This window comes from Tachysurus fulvidraco, chromosome 9, assembly GCF_022655615.1.
Source record: "Tachysurus fulvidraco isolate hzauxx_2018 chromosome 9, HZAU_PFXX_2.0, whole genome shotgun sequence".
Classification (NCBI taxonomy): Eukaryota; Metazoa; Chordata; class Actinopteri; order Siluriformes; family Bagridae; genus Tachysurus; species Tachysurus fulvidraco.
In genome coordinates, this window is record NC_062526.1 from 22,239,352 (window position 1) to 22,257,215 (window position 17,864).

The 17,864-nt window shown below is 40.0% G+C and overlaps 1 protein-coding gene across 2 annotated transcripts in view; it reads left to right on the plus strand.

Annotated features, from left to right (window-relative positions):
- usta (uronyl 2-sulfotransferase a) overlaps positions 1-17,864 on the plus strand; it is a 71,503-nt gene that overhangs the window by 41,152 nt on the left and 12,487 nt on the right. For both annotated transcript variants that reach the window (XM_047818849.1, XM_027177147.2), the window contains 3 exons: positions 10,380-10,535; positions 12,272-12,351; positions 12,437-12,590. In XM_047818849.1, the coding sequence (XP_047674805.1) occupies positions 10,380-10,535; positions 12,272-12,351; positions 12,437-12,590 (390 nt within the window). The remainder of the gene's footprint in view (positions 1-10,379; positions 10,536-12,271; positions 12,352-12,436; positions 12,591-17,864) is intronic.

The window sequence follows — 17,864 nt, forward strand, 5'->3', positions numbered from 1 at the left end:
AATTACATATGTATATTTTTGTATTTGGAAATGCATGCTTTATAGAACTTGGTATGAAATTATGGGTATTTATGACTTGAGGACATTTCCTGACATTTCACACACACACACACACACACACACACACACACACACACACACACACACACACACACACACACACACACACACACATTTCCTGTAAAGGCAGGACAGCACTTTTTACCACTTTTCCGGTGAAAAGACTCATAGAGAAAACGAGAGCTAAATGGAGAGCATGAAAGACATGATCATGTGACTAAAGAGGAGAAGGAAATGTTCTGTCTGATCAGCACTAAGGCGAACAGCTCATTGTTAATGATAACCTTGAGATAACTGCATCTTTTTTTTTTTATTCTTAGTAAGCAGCTTTATGTGGTTTTAACGCTGCACATTATTTCCAAATGCCGAGCGAATGACCGAACACGTTCGGCCGGACGGATATCGACTTATCGGGCTTTATTAATCAGTATAAACAAATGAATTATTTTATCTCCACAAGTCTGTTAGAAGTTTAATCAGGACACTGTTGTCTTTCAGTGTGTGACGGATTACAGGACGGGTTTGAGCCCCCTGCTGGGCGAACAATTCCCACCTCAATAACTCCGCAATATCACTGCTATTAAACTTTTCTCATTATACTATAAAGATGAAAATCCAGTTTGTTCCGGTTTTATAAATCCTTCGCATTTCCATCTATTCATCAATATCGTTAAAGAAATGAACGCAGAGTTACATTTACAGCATGTAGCAGACACCTTTATCCAGAGTGACTTGCGTTTTTATTTCAATTTATACAACTGAGGGTTAAGGGCCTTGCTCAGGGGTCCAGCAGTGGCAGCTCAGGGGACGTGGGGTTCAAAGCCATGACCTTCTGATCAGCAGTCCAACGCCTTACTCACTAAGCTACCACATCCCACATTCACAGCTAGTCACAGATCGTCGGAATTGACGTTGCGTTTTAGTGTCGAATCAAAACAAAATAAAACAGGCTCATTTATTTGATTTGAACCCTTTTTATGAGGACACGGGGACATTTTTAATCAGCGTAAATAAACCAATGAGTTTATTGGCACGAGTCTGACGCAAAGTGAGTCAGGACTCTGTCGGCTTTCGGCGTGAGACGTGTGTTTTTTCCCTCTGTTGAAAACCTTACTCGGAATTTTAGCGGTCGTAGACGAACGAGGACTCGGGGGGCGTCACAGAGAGCAGAAACGGGGTTTGAAACATTTTGTGTAGGAAAAAAATGAACAGTTTTTGTATAAATATATCGTCCCTAGAAGGTTAAGGGTAAACAGGAATACTGATGAAACACTACAAATTCTTAAAGCTCTGAGTGTGGACTTTCATATCAGCTTCATTTTAACACCACTGTGGAGTGAGACAGCACAAAGACATTCAATGATGTCTGGGGAAAGACAGAAAGAAAGAAAGAAAGAAAGAAAGAAAGAAAGAAAGAAAGAAAGAAAGAAAGAAAGAAAGAGGTAAACACTCCCCCAATCCTGCGGCAGTTGAGTCTGTAATATACTGTATGTCATCGTACTCCATGATCGAATGAGCGGTTAATGGGTTTAATGCAGTCCCTCGTGTTTAGTCCTCGACCATTCGTCTGTTATTCTAAGAGGTGGTGGAAGAATTTATTTCTCTCTCTCTCTCTCTCTCTCTCTCTCTCTCTCTCTCTCTCTCTCTCTCTCTCTCTCTCTCTCTCTCTCTCTCTCTCTCTCACACACACACACACACGTTATTGTGTAATGTAATGTTTATTTGAACAAAGATTTTTACATTTTCAAGAAGGGAAGCCGATAGTACTGGAGTCGACTATACAGTTTTGACATTGAGGATTATTATATCTGACATTTAAAAAAATAATTATATGACCACAAATACACACACACACACACACACACACACACACACACACACATAGTTTAGACATTTCCGGAGTGTTGCTATTCAGGATGTAGTGTGATGGACAGATTACTTACAAAAGAAGGGATTGGAAACAGACAAAACATGTTTTAAGCTTTATTTCTTATTAAAGCTTATTACGCTCATGCGCCAGCAGTGAAACCAGCACCACAAAGCACTGGCAAGCTAACACCAAGTGTGTGTGTGTGTGTGTGTGTGTGTGTGTGTGTGTGTGTGTGTGTGTGTGTGTGTGTGTGTGTGTGTGTGTGTGTGTGTGGGGAGATCTCTGTGAAATAGTCAGGAAAGTCAGTAAAGCTATTAATCTCTGTTTCAAGATGCTTAGTCAAATTAGTTCCACTCAATTCTGTAAACACTTAAAAGGTTGTGTGGGAAAAAAAAAGCGAATCCGAGACGAGAGACAGACGAACGGTTCTCTGATTAGGATGCAAGCGTGTTTAGCTAATGCAAGTTTTGGTTCACGCGCCAAACAACGCTAGACAAAGAAGAGCCTGTGTTAACAACAGCTGCTTAATAAAAGGCAGCACTGGTGGAGTCTAGATTCTGATTAGTAAAAGGGGGTTGAGTTTCGATTCTAGATCGTGATTGGCACGAAGGTGTTGATTTGAGATTGTCTTTCATCAGAAGGTATAGATTCTTGGTTCTGATTGGGCAGAAGGTGTTGATTCTAGATTTTGATTGCGGGGATGTGGTAGCCTAGTGGTTAAGGTGTTGGATTACAAATTCGAAGGTTGTGAGTTTGAATCCCAAGTCCATCGAGCTGCCACTGCTGGGCCCCTGAGTAAGGTGCTTTAGTTGTATAAAATGAAATGAAAAGTTGCCCAATGCTGTAAATGTAATGAATGCGCAGAAGGTGTAGCTACTAGATCCTGATTGGGCCAAAGGTGTAGCTACTAGATTCTGATTGGGCCAAAGGTGTTGCTACTAGATTCTGATTGGGCCAAAGGTGTTGCTACTAAATTCTGATTGGGCCATAGGTGTTGCTACTAGATTCTGGTTGGGCCAAAGGTGTAGCTATTAGATTCTGGTTGGGCCAAAGGTGTAGTTACTAGATTCTGGTTGGGCCAAAGGTGTTGCTACTAGATTCTGATTGGGCCAAAGGTGTTGCTACTAGATTCTGATTGGGCCAAAGGTGTTGCTACTAGATTCTGATTGGGCCAAAGGAGTTGCTACTAGATTCTGATTGGGCCAAAGGTGTTGCTACTAGATTCTGTTTGGGCCAAAGGTGTTGCTACTAGATTCTGATTGGGCCAAAGGTGTAGCTACTAGATTCTGTTTGGGCCAAAGGTGTAGTTACTAGATTCTGATTGGGCCAAAGGAGTTGCTTCAGGAGTCTGACTGTTCAGAGGATGTCGATCCTTGATTTGGACTGGGCAGAAGTTTTTAATTCCAGATCCTAGGTCCTTATTGTTCAGCAGATGTTAATTGTAGATTCCGATTGGGCAGACAGTATTGATTTTAGATTCAGATTGGTAAGACACTGTTGCTTTTAGATTCTGACAGGTCACAGGGGTCGATTCTAGATTCTAGTGTCTGAATGTTCAGATGATGCTGGGTCTAGATTCCGAATCAGCAGAAGTTAGGGAATCTAGATTCCGATTTGTAAAACGGTGGTTGATCATTCCGATGGTGTTCATTCGAGGTTCAGGATTCTGATTGTTTAGAGAATGCTGATTCTAGATTGTGATTGTTTAGAAGCCATGATGCTAGTTTTTGTTTTTGATTGTTTTTGTTATTTAATACATTCAGGGGAATATTTGTTTTTGTATTACTGGTGCAAACTCTTTTTGATGCATGATTTTGTTGCATTTTTTATTTTTATAGAACCCGAAAGGAACCTCAACTGAACCTCTTACTGTTTCCTACTACATTTTATAAACATCCATGTACATTATTATACTCCAACACTGACTAAAAGCTTTCTCTGAAATGGATTTTTTTGGCTCATTACTTGACTCAAGCCCAGATCTAGCAGTGGTTTAAATTTACCTTTAATTAGATCTAATCACACATGCTCGGGCTTTGATATGCCACCCTGCCTGTGTTCAAACAGGAATAATGAAAGGCCAGAGTTGATCAGACTAAACCGCTTCTGACCCTAAATGACCCTGAAAACTGCACCGTACGAACTTCTCGACATGACAATTACACTGCTGTACTTCATGGCCAGTTTAAACTAATGTCTATAATGATTAAGTACCAAAATTGGGTATTTTAGTGATTAAGACTGATATCGGAGGGCATGGAAGCCTTTATTATTGCCACATGTGAAAGTGACAGTGAAAGTGACGTGACATACGGCTAAGTACGGTGACCCATACTCAGAATTTGTTCTCTGCATTTAACCCATCCAAAGTGCACACACACAGCAGTGAACACACACCGTGAACACACACCCTGAGCAGTGGGCAGCCATTTTATGCCCGGGGAGCAGTTGGGGGGTTCGGTGCCTTGCTCAAGGGCACCTCAGTTGTGGCAGGCCCGAGACCCGAACCCACAACCTTAGGATTATGAGTCAGACTCTCTAACCATTAGGCCATGACTTGCCCACATATACATTACAGCACAGTGGAATTATTTTCATCGCATATCCCAACTGAGGAGGTTGGGGTCAGAGTGCATCGGCAGTGATACAGTGCCCCTGGAGCAGGGAGGGTTAATGGCTTTGCTCAATTGCCCAACAGTGGCAGCTTGAATCATGATCCTTCAATCAACAAGAGCCCAGAGCCTTAACCACTTGTGCCACCACTTCACATATAAATTAGGAAATAAATTATGATTTATTACGAGCTTCTGTGCCATATCATGGACCATCAGACAATTTTGTCTTTGGTATTTGTCCTATTTTTCAGTGTTGTATTCATTTTATTAACGCAACACTGGATTTTCCTTAGACATTTTGCGTATCATGTAATTGTTCAACAATGGAAACGTAGCGTAAATAATCGGTTGTAATCGACTAATCAATACAATTTATTTGTATAGCACCTTTAACAATGGACATGGTCTCAAAGCAGTTTTACACAACAAAAGAAACATAATACAAAATTAATTATTAGACTTATATTTAAATGTGTTTGTATTTGTCCCCAATGAACAAGTCTGAGGTGACGCTAACAAGGAAAAACTCGAGGAAGGAAGAAACCTTGAGAGGAACCAGAATCAAAAGTGAAGGAATCCTCATTTGGGTGACAGTGGAATGTGTAATTATAAATATACAGTCCGGCAATTGTGTAATGATGATGAGGTCTTTGTCCTCAAAGACCACATGTAGTTGGCATCTCCTTTGAATGTCCGAAATCTTCATGAAGCAGAACACATCTGGAGCTGTTACAGCTCTAGATGCGTCAGGATGTTCATAGAGTTGGCCTCATCTCAATGAAGATCTGAAATGTTCATGACAAGGAACACAACTGGAACTGGTCTGGCAGATGTGTAAAAATTAGAACAGACTATCTCGATGACTTTACCAGTATTTTTTTTTCCAAAATTTCATCTTGCCATTTCTCACAAACTAGCTAACTCTCCCCTACTTGAAGAATATGAGGACGTAAATGCGTTTCCTCCGAGACACGTGATTTCAACCTCCACGGTTTTTTCCGAGCGTCATTCCTACTAGGAGGAAATGGTTATCTACCCTCTTCCACATACGTTGCTCTGATTGACAGGACATAGTGTGTGCGCTTCCCACATTGGCAGAACGATCTGTTTTGTTCTCTTGGTCTCACAGAAAGCTGTGATGACATCGAGATACGAACTCACTAGGATACGTTTCTGTTATACATTTCTGCAATTGGACGTTTAGGATCGCCGTACGATAAAAGATGTAGGTGAAAAACTGCACGTCGATTGACTCTGGGTAAAAGAGACACTTGATGGTAGAGTAAACAAAGTAATTAGAGTAAACAAATGTCCGCCTAAGGCTGTTATCAGCACAGCTCCTGTTACTGAAACATAGACTGCCATTTACACATGTGGCACTCAGACATACACACCACACACACACACACAATCAAGTCAGACCACACACACAAGCCCAAATCACATAGACTGCTCAGCCTGAGGCATGAAATTGGACTATGCTTGTGTTGCTCGTGTTAACTCTGGCATTGTGAATGTCCTCCTGCGTTAAATAAAAACAAATAAACCAGGGTTAACGAGTCGCGGCTGCAGGAGAAGTCACCGCTCCCGTTATACACGTTCCCTGGCCAACAAGTATGCAGATGTTTACAGATTTAACAAGATCCAATCTTTGCAACAGGACATGCTTACAGGTTGTAAGCCTAACAAACTGCACACACACATACACAGACTCACACCAGGATTTTCACACATCAACTATTTACAGTCTGTGTAAACCATGTAAGATCCTCAAGCTCTAAGATACAAACAGAAACACTTTTTTTGGCTTTTGGCTTATGGCTTTATGCTTACGTCAGAACTAACAAGTGCCACAAGACATAAAAGAAATTAGATGTTTGATGCCTAATTCGTCTGAGACGTTTAAATATGGAATCCAGGGGCGTTTCAGAACATCTGAGACTCAAGATAAAAATATGACGGTTTGTTAAAACTTGTTAGCAAGAAGCCTGTTTTTAAAGAGACTTCATTTCAGTGAATCTCCACAATATTTCCTCCACAATAGTCACATCTCTTTAAAGGTCCTTTTTTTTTAAAAGGGGAAGCAGACCAACCCTCTGCAGACAGGAAGTGCCTTTCCGTCTCAGGATTCCCTGTGTATGAATGTTTAAAGTGTTGTGTTAGTGTCGCGAGTTCCTGTTACCACCTAGAGGTGGGTTATTTTCCTTTAACCACATGTTTGGGTGTGTTTTATTCCCATTATACAACATCTTTTTTGCCAACTTTTTGTATATGTTGTACATCTCTTAGTTTATAGCTCATGTTGTGGAATGTCTGCGGTACGGTGTGGTACAGTGCAGTTAAGGTGTTGGAAGGTTGTTAGTTCAAATCCCAGGTCCACCAAGATATCACTGCAGGGCCCCAGAGCAAGGCCCTTAATTGCGTAAATCGTTGTATACATGAGATAAAACGGAAGGCGCTCTTAATAAGGCCATCTGCCATAAATGTAAGATTTTGATATCGTTCATCTATAAACAGTCTATAAACTTTTTTGTTCAGCCTCATTTTTTCCCTTTCTATTAAAGTTAATAACACAAAAATGTTAGCAAGAAACCTCCAGCAAGAAATGTCCTCTCAGGAATTTTCTCTCATTGCGGAAAAGTCTGGAAAGCTTCACCAAGTCAGCAATTCTATTATTATTGTGTAGAAGATAGTTTTTAATTGTGTATGTGTTTATCCTAGTACATCAAATATGCTTAATTATGGGCTCAAGCACTAAATTCTATAATCCTATCATTTATGCCTTCCTCTTCACCTTCTTCTTTGTCTTCTGCGTCCTGAAAATGAAAAACGCTCGATCGGCTCGATGAAGGAATTACATCTAATCTTTTGGTTCGTGGTCTCGCAATCTCATGGTCCTCATTAACTTTAAGTCATACAATAAAAACACCCTTTTTCACTTATTTCTTCGGTTCTGCCAAGCAAAAATGGCCTTAGGAACCATTTAGTTGCACCCACTTAGAATCTGAGATGAGAAGTATGATATGTGAAATCTACTTTTGCAAACCAGTCCAAGGATCTTTGCCAAAAATCTTCAAAAATTTGTGTCAAGCTACTAGCCTGACTGAAGAATATAGCATTCACATGCCAATGAATTCTAGTCTGATTTACTCAAAAGTCTATAACTCATAAACGCTTGCATGCGTTCACAGGCATATTAAACTCAAAATACTTGTTTAAAACAAGGTTCTGAAGATCTTCAGTGTCTGGGGTATGTCCAATGATGGGGTCAGGGTTCGGTTCATATTGTTTATTCTCTGGAACAGGAAGTTGAAAGGTTACAGCTGAAATTTAGTGCACTGCTTCATTGTGCTGAGCTCTAATTGTTTTTTTTTAATGATGACTGGGATTTTTCAGGGGGGCACAGTGGCTTAGTAGTTAGCATGTTCGCCTCACACCTCCAGGGTTGGGGTTCGATTCCCTCCTCCACCTTGTGTGTGCGGAGTTTGCATGTTCTCCCCGTACCTCGGGGGTTTCCTCTGGGTACTCCGGTTTCCTCCCCCGTTCCAAAGACATGCATGGTAGGTTGATTGGCATCTCTGGAAAATTGTCCGTAGTGTGTGAGTGTGTGAGTGAATGAGAGTGTGTGTGTGTGTGCCCTGCGATGGGTTGGCACTCTGTCCAGATATCCTGCCTTGTATGTATCCTCCTTGATGCCCAATGACGCCTGAGATAGGCACAGGCTCCCCGTGACCCAAGTAGTTCGGATAAGTGGTAGAAAATGAGTGAGTGAGTGAGTGAGTGAGAGTGGGATTTTTCAAAAACATGGCTGTCGTCGGCCAATCAGATTCTAGCATTTGTTTATCTGAAGTCTTTGCAAAGAGTGCATGTACCCCATAGATAACAGCTCTTATGCGTCATTTGTGTGCTTTAACGATAAAGATAATGTAACTGTAATACTACCAAGTGTATCAGGAAGGTTTGCGAGTGTGTGTTTGAGTGTGATAGGGGCTTCTGGATTTCTGGGGACCTTTGGCTGATTATTTACTAAGTCAGTAAAAGGTCCTCCTAAGCACTGGTGTAGTCTACGTGATACGCAGGTATACGCTGTATACCCACTAGGAAAGGCCAAGGATTTCCGTATACCCACTTAGAAAGCGTGAGGATACGTAACAATATAGTTTTGTGACAGAACTTTCATTCATAAATTCACACCGCTCTGTGTTGTGAACACAGACTGTGGTTGCGATTGCGAATCACTAACGTTTTTAGGGCTTCCGTGGCCTGTGACCTGATCTGACGTAACCTACCAAAGAGGAAAATCAGTTGCTTGGCGGTGTTTTTTGGCACAAATCAACATTCCAATTTATTATAAGCAACAAAAGACAGTCAGCTGATAAAACCTGTGCTCCATGTCCCATATTCATATAACATTTAAGGCTAAATGTAGCTCTTAAAGGTATAGTTCACCCAAAAATGAAAATTGTGTCATTTAATCACCCTCAATTTGTTCCAAATCTGTATGAGTTTCTTTCTTCTGTTTAACACAAAAGATGATATTTTGAAAAATGTTAGTAATCAGACAGTTGGCAGCACCCATTGACTTTCATAGTCTATATTTTTTCCTACTGAGAAAGTCAATGGGTGCTGCCATGGGTGAAACTCATGCAGTTTTGGAACAAATTGAGGGTGAGGAAATAACACAATGTTCATTTTTGGGTGAACTTTACCTTTAAGAGCTACATTTAGCCTTAAATGTTATATGAATATGGGACCTGGAGCACAGGTTTTATCAGCTGACTGTCTTTTGTTGCTTATAATAAATTGGAATGTTGATAACACATAAGCAGTCTTTAATAGTGCTGTAAATTACATTAGTGAGTGTGGTGGTGCCTATGGGGTGTCGCTCTAGGATGGGTGCGTATGAGTCCAGTCTGTGTTTATTAAAAGAAATAAACAATTGTGTAATTGACCAGGCTAAAAATTGTTAGATAATGTAATGGCATAACGTATAGCTAGCTAGTTGTTTCTACGGTTTAAGTAACATTAAGCGTTACATGGTCCCTACAAAAATGTAAGTCGTTGGCCAACATTTCAGCAAGGAAATGTCGTGTTCTAACTTCACATCAAGTGTAAAAGACGTTATTTGAGTCTGGCAATCTACATTCAGTTTTTCTCACAGGAGACTTTTCTTTTGTAAGCTGGAGAATTGTAAGGCGGGTTTTCTCTACCGTTTGTTCTATTTGATTTTGGCCAAATTTGCAAAATAGCTCTCTCTTTTTTTTTTTAACTGCTGTTGGGCTTCGTTACTGCTGAGAAGAATCAGATCTTCAGCTTGATCTCCTCTCAGCTCTCAACGGAAAAAAAAAGTTCAGTGTCAAGCTTTGATTGATTAGTCCTGGCGACGCCCCGAGAGGGAAGTGGAGGAAAGGGGAGAAGGACAGGGTTAGTCTGAGAGAGCAGGGACATGACAGCTGCATGAGGACAAGGTACCCTGTGTGTGTGTGTGTGTGTGTGTGTGTGTGTGTGTGTGTGTGTGTGTGTGTGTGTGTGTGTGTGTGTGTGTGTGTGTGTGTGTCTTTGAGGTATTCTGTAGGCTTGAGCCCTATTTTATATTTTAGGAGAGTGGGCAGTCAATCCTGAAACACACACACACACACACACACACACACACACACACACACACACACACACAAAACAAGCCTATTGAACAGTACCATATTATATAAAGATGTGTCTACCTACTGCTTCTGTCACACCCCCTTGTTTGTGTGTATCTGTGTGTGTGTGTGTGTGTGTGTGTGTGTGTGTGTGTGTGTGTGTGTGTGTGTGTGTGTGTGTGTGTTTGTGTTTAGGTGCTGCCATTCCCCAGTGAGGTGATCTATAATCGTGTAGGGAAATGTGGCAGTCGCACTGTGGTGCTGCTTCTCAGGATTCTGGCTGATAAACACAAGTTTAACCTGGTTTCATCTGACGTCCACAACAAAACCAGACTCACCAAGCACGAGCAGGTCAGTGTGTATACACACACACACACACACACACACACACACACACACACACACACACACACGCTCATCTTTGCACCCCCCAACTCATCCACACTACTGAGGAAACATTGTTATTATAAGGAAACACTTCTGAGGAAGCAAAAATGTTCAATGTGTGATATTTGCTTCCTGTTGTGAAGTATCCATTACGAGGAACCATATCTATTCTCAGAAAAACACGGATATTGTGAAGGAAACACTTTCATTACGTGGAAATATTTCCTCTGTGAGAAAAACACTTTGGAGAAACATTTTTTATAGTAAGGGAATATTTCTATTGTGTAGAAATATGTTGATTTATAAGGACATATTTGCAGACATCAGGTAACGTTTCCATTGCGAGTAAATATATTATCAGTTTGAGGAAACGGTTCCATATGAAAACCTTCCCGTTTGAAGGAAACCTTTCATTTGTCTTAAAACTTTTTGGACTCTGAGGAAACATTTCCATTGTGAGAAAACATTTCCGACGAGGTCTTTTTGTGTAATTGTGTCAGACACTGTGCTGCAATTATATTGTGTTGTTTTCAGAATTCGTTTGTTGTTGTTGGATGTTGTTTCCTATTTTGTCGTTCTTTTTATTAATGAAACGTCTCTTGTCACAATGAAACACAGATTAATCAGAGGACACACGTCTCTAGCAATGTGCAAACAGCAAACAGCCCAATAGTCCTTTCACAGGAGGAAAAACACTTTTCTTCACGGTGAAAAGAAAAAGAAAACATCCATTCACTCATTTTGGATGGAACTCAAGTCTCCGTACCATCACAAACGTGTGTGTGTGTGTGTGTGTGTGTGTGTGTGTGTGTGTGTGTGTGTGTGTGTGTGTGTGTGTGTGTGTGTGCACGCTCAGTCTCTAAATGTCTCACATAAAATGTTGTAAGTAAGGAAATTAAAGTCAACTACTCAGCTTCCTGCTGTCAGGTGGAATGAGAGAGAAAGAGAGAGAGAGAGAGAGAGAGAGAGAGAGAGAGAGAGAGAGTTGGTTTGAGGCATGATATCAGAGTATTTTATGTTATTTCAATTCAAACATGGTACTATGGAACCTACCAAATATTCATGTGTGTGTATGTATAGCTGTGTGTGTCTGTTTGTATGTATATCCGTGTGTGTGTGTGTGTGTGTGTGTGTCTGTTTGTATGTATGTCTCTGTGTGTACCTGTCTGTGGATATCTTTGTGTGTATCTGCATGTCTCCATGTGTGTGTGTATCTGTGTGTGTATACCTGTGTGTGAATATATGCATATCTCTGTGTGTGTGTGAGTATACCTGTGTGTGTGTATCTATGTGCATATATATGTGTGTGTATATTACAGTAGCATACCTCTGTGTGTGTATCTGTGTGTATCTGTGATATTGATGTGTATTGATGTGTTAGACTCGGGTTTATTACATCGCCATAATAACTGAAATAAAAGGAGTTTTTCAGCAGAATCGGCTTTTTAAGCCGAGTCGAGGTGACCGATGGTGTCGTTTAACACAGCTGAATATAAGTAATGGCTCCTTCATGGCTGCGACTGACCTAAATGTTTCATCGTGTGTAATGCTCTGTTTGTGTTGGAACAGCAGTTTGAAAGGAGCTCCGCTGCTCAGCTCAAACCCTGCTTGTTTATTCAAAATCCTTAGCGGTGAGAGCGAACTGGTTTTAATGAGTCTGCAGCTCATCAGCATGTGCGTTCTGTCTTCTGGTCCGTCAGGTGGATTTGATGAGAAACATCAGCACGATCTCGCAGCCCTTCCTGTACACGAGGCATGTTCACTTCCTCAACTTCAGCAGGTGAGCCAGGCGCTGTTCATAATGACAGCTGAGATGTCCCGTTACTATGGCGGTCTATAGACTCCTGTATGGAAATGTTCCTCAGGTTCAGGATGGAGCAGCCTGTCTACATTAACATCATCAGAGACCCCATTAACCGCTTCCTCTCCAACTACTTTTTCCGTCGGTTTGGAGACTGGAGGGGAGAACAGAATCACTTGGTCCGCACACCTCGGATGAAAGACGACGAGAGATACCTGGTCAGAGTCTTGTTTACACACACACACACACACACACACACACACACAGATATGCAGATACACTCAAACAGATATACACACATACATACACACACAGAATATACATTTAAACACACACAGATATGCAGATAAACACATATATATATACGCCAATATATCTCTCCAAGCCTCTCTCTCTCTCTCTCTCTCTCTCTCTCTCTCTCTCTCTCTCGATTGCTCTCTCTTTCTCTCTTGCTCTCTCTCTCTTTGTTATGCCTGTTCCTTTTTTCCTGGAAGTTCGTTACCTCTGCTCTTTGTTAAGGTCTTTCAAGGCCGAAGCCAACAGCCTCCGGGGTGGGAGAAGCTCGGCAATTACATGTATTGAAAATGAGCAAATATTACAGTTGACATTTCTTAGCAGTATTTTTCTTCCTCCAGGTGCAGGTGTGTATTGCTGGTACAACACATTGGATGTAAGCCATGTTATTCTTTCTAATGCGATTTTAAAGCCAAACGTTGGTTCAAAACTCAAAACAGCTTTAATAAAAAAGAATAATGAATTAAAGGACATTCTTTGCCTGGGTTTTGTAGGAATAACGTGACCGCGATTTAATAAACAGACTTCCTCATTTCGTCATCCAAATATTAACCAAACACAACCTCCTGGAAGAATTAAGCACTAAAGAACATCCACATCCCAATATTGTAGTGTTCACATCATCGTAGGATTTTTTTTTCTAGACCCTGCTTTTAAACCCTGGTTGAGGAAAGTTTCACACTTCTTTCACCCGGGTTTATGAAACTCTGCCCTGAAGTGTTAACTCCGTGTTACGGCTTGTTGCTTAGCAACAGACATCCAACTAGAACTGGAACAACTCAATGATTCGTACAGATTACGTACAAGATAATGTAAAATGAAACAGAAATGCGATTAGGAATGAAACAGTACTGAGAGACGACCTAGAATTCAGAGTCTCTAAACAAAAAGAGAAGCTCAAAAGAATTTCTTTCTCTTTCTTGTCTTTGCGTTCTTGCCAGGAGGATTGCCATGACTTTTTTTTCTCAAAGTTGCGAAAGAGTGGTTTTATCCACTGGTTTTATCCAATCCTGCTTGTAGGAGCAATCTATTTGCCATATTTAAATGTTAATTATTTTAACCTAGGTCTTCTTGACATATGCGCCCTCTACAGGGCAGGTGATGCTTGAAGGTTTGGGTGTGGCTTGCTGCGGTGTGGCCTGCTAGGAGCACATGGTCTTTAGACTGTTCTAGTGACTACCATTGATCAAATGTCCATTGACACCATTGCTTTACCTTCAGATCTTAGGACCCCGGTGGAGGCAGAACCTTCCCGTAGGAATAGTCCCAACGTATCTTTCTCCAGACACATGTCCCCGATTGCTTGTGTAGTCTTCTGTCTCCTTCCATTAATGGACAAATACCAAGGCCTGATTCTTTCCGGCATGTTCCATTATCTTTTTATAGACAATCTCATTCATGACCTGAAAACACTCGATTGCCTTCTTCTCTTCTGTTTACTACGTATGTCTGTTCTAGTCACGTAGGACAAACACTGCTTTCCAAGTCTACATTAAGGCATGTAGCCACATCCTCATCCACATCTTACCAAGACTTTTACCTCCCTAGGAGGTAAAGAGGACAAATGGGTCTGCTTGAAAAGTTTTTCCTCAGATCAGCAATTTATTTATTTATTTGTTTGTTTGTTAATTTTAAGAGCATCCAAAATCTTGACTGGAAGAAATATTCCTCCTATATTGGTAATTGGTATATAGGTAATTCCATCATAAATCTCCCACAGACAAGGACGAAATCTTACATCCGTGTAAAACAATATTTTTGCAGAAGTTTACACGAGTTCCTCGGTGATGTTCGGAGGCGTTCTTTCACTTCACGTGAGCACAAGGCACCAAGCAGCTCGTAGCATGTAGCATGGTAACTGCTGTAATGCGGTTTGTATATACAAATGTAAACCACACCACAGAAAACTTGCTGCTGATTACATGAAGACTTGGCATGTGGTCTAATTAGAAGAATGCAGCTCTGGGTCCAGATTGGTTCTGGGCTACAGATGAAGTCTGGTCTTGTACAAAAACAAATCAACATCAGCAGTTCATTAATTTTTGTCTTGAGAATAAGTACGGGGGAACGTCTCAAGGGTTCTTTTATTTCATATGAGAAACTCTTTGAATGAGTCATGGAGCATCTGTGTATTCTCAAACACACGCACACAAACACACACAATTATATCCTGTCTAAAAAAAGAGGCAACAGTCGTGTGTTTCAAAAATTGTTGTATCAGTCGTGGGGGAAAAAATAACTAAATAATTGCAATTATTTTATTCATTTAAAAAAATTATAAATAATCTAAGTGCAAGCGCTAAATCTGATATTTTTCATTTTTTATAGGATTTGGACTCACTACATGACATACATTTATTTGTTTTTTTGTTTGTTTGTTTGTTTGTTTGTTCTATTTATTTAATTTTTTTTACCTGCCAAAGAAAAGTTATTATTATTATTATTATTATTATTATTAATTATTATTGTTGTTGTTGTTGTTGTTGTTGTTATTGTAAGAAAATAGTGGCAGGTTTTATTTATTTGTTTGTTTGTTTATTTATTCATTTATCTATTTATTTATTTATTTGTTTGTTTAAGAATGTCATGTAAGAAATGTGCCAGGTTTATTATTATTTTATTTGATTTATTTAAATATTTATTTATTTTCATTTATTTATTTTTATTTAATTTTTTTAGGAAAATTGTGGCAAGTAAGAAATACTTTTTTTATATTTCACATACACAGATTTTTTAGCTCTAAGAGGAATTAATAAAGAGGAACTTTATTAATAAAATAAAGTGTTTTTAATTCAATTCTACAATCATGTAGAACTTTGGGAACTTTAGCAGCTGGTCATGGAACAATATTGTGCAACAGTGTTTTCATCAGCATTACTGATGAAAACACTGTACTGGCATAACGGACAGAAAATTCACATTAAAAAAATTGTGTTTACTTTTTCACGAATCATTTGTATTATATTTTGTAACATATTTGATACTTTGATAAATTTTGGAACATTTTAAACTTCTGATTGCCACATTAATTTTTAAGAATTAATGACCTTGTTGGGAGTGCACCATGGAAAAAAACAACAAAAAACTCATGCCAAGACTTAAAAATAAAAAAAAAATAAAACACTGTGGATTGTTATTAACCAGTTATAAGCCAGAATGTTCCATAAGCATCTGTATGCAAATATTCAGCTCTTGGAAGTGCACAAGTGTTTGTTCATTTAGGATGGAGTTAAATTAATGAAGGAACTTTGGTCCAAACTTTTCAGCCAAGACGTCGGAGTCGGAGGCATCAGGCACCACGAATATATATATGTATATTTATCCACCGTTAAGAGATTGTGACATCACAACACTCTGAAATGCTGCAAAGAAGCTGACCTAATTGACTGGACACAAGAAATGAACATAAAACGTGTGGGGTTGTGAAATGTGTACAGTTTAATCCGGGTTTTTGTGAAGGTTTGACATCAACTGTATATGATGTTGACATTTAGAGAACTTCCAGATCTACAGAGCTGAAATTGAGCCAATTTGTTTTTTTACTGGACTGAGCTTCTGAAAGCATTTGGCATGACATCATTACGAGCTGTAATGTAAACATAACCACAATGCTGACGGATCAATTATACATCGTTTCTCCTGAAACCCTCGTGATTTTTTTTTCCCTCACAGTTCACACGCAGCCTTACTCGAAAGTACAAAGCCCTGTGATTTATGTTAAAGCGTCTGTATGGAATCAAGCCTCAGATGCAGCAGAATAATGAGATCAGACTTACGACCTGCATTTGTGCGGGATTTAATTATTATAATTGGTGCACGTCTGGACTGGAATTTCCCATTTTTTAATGCTTACACACACTTACACACACACACACTTACACACACATACACAAAAGCCACATTTAAGCCTTTAATTTGATGCAGTAGATTTATGTACAGGTTCATTGTGACTGCAATCTGAGTATCGCTTTGATTGTGACTGAAATTTGAGCGTGTCGGGTAATTAGGATCTGATGTGGAGTCTGGGGCATGTGTGTTAGGTTATTAAAGTATGCACGAGAGAGAGAGAGAGAGAGAGAGAGAGAGAGAGAGAGAGAGAGAGAGAGTTCCTTTGTTGTCGCTTGGGTTTATAGTAACAACTTAAAATACTGCAGTATTGTTTCAGACTAATCGCTACAGAATTTTCTCACCATTTTCAAGTGTCATCATCAAAATACTTAAACACACTGTACAGATGACAGCAAATAAACGCATAAATGATCGAAATAAGAAAACTTTTTTTTATTCAGCTCTCGTTGAAAACGAACGATGTCCGGTTACCTTTCCGCTGCGAGTCGCTGTATATGTGAACGTAGCGAAGCAGCTCGACACGCTCAGCCCTCTTCCGCATACACACTCCCTCACGTTATGAACATCACAACACCCTAATCACAATCACAGCACAAGCTGCCCTGATCGGCTGGACACAGGGCATGAACATAAAAATGTGTTTATCTCAAATCTTCTCAAATCTTCCTCTCACTCCTCTCTGTGGCATTCAGGGTTTCGAAACAGGCTGAAAGGAACCAGTCCAAGAGTAATAGCTGTTTTGTTTTTTTTGTTTTTTTACAAAGTGTAAAGTGGTTGAAGATGTTTTCAGTTTGATTTAGTTTGTTGGGATCAGTGGTATGAGACAGCGGTGAACATAAACTGGAGCAGTAAGGAGCATGTCCAATCCTGCACCACTGACAGACAGAAAGTCCCAGAAACACTGGAGTTTGGGACATGCTTTTCATCCAACAATATGTGTGTCATTTCCTGTTTATATCATCACACGTGTCCACCTCTTTCCTCTTTCACTCCCTTTCTGTCTCCCGTCTCCTTCCCCTCATGTCCTCGCTGAACCCATCGCGGTTTAATTGTTTTGGCACTCTGGCCCACTCTCAGACATTATCATTATCTAACTTGTAGCTTCACTTCTTTCCAAAGTTGCACACGAAGTAGTTTTCTTCTACATTCTTCTCCATAACACTTGAAAACATTCCCAGTCTGACAGTCAGGTTAACGGAAATCCCAGCCAGGAGGAGACGCGACATGGAGTGGCTGAGGTACATAGGGAATTGTTTGCTTTCCATTTTAGTGACTTTCTCTGTCACTGTAGGCAGAGCACTTAATCATGAACATAATTTATTTACACTAACTTGACATTTTAAACACAT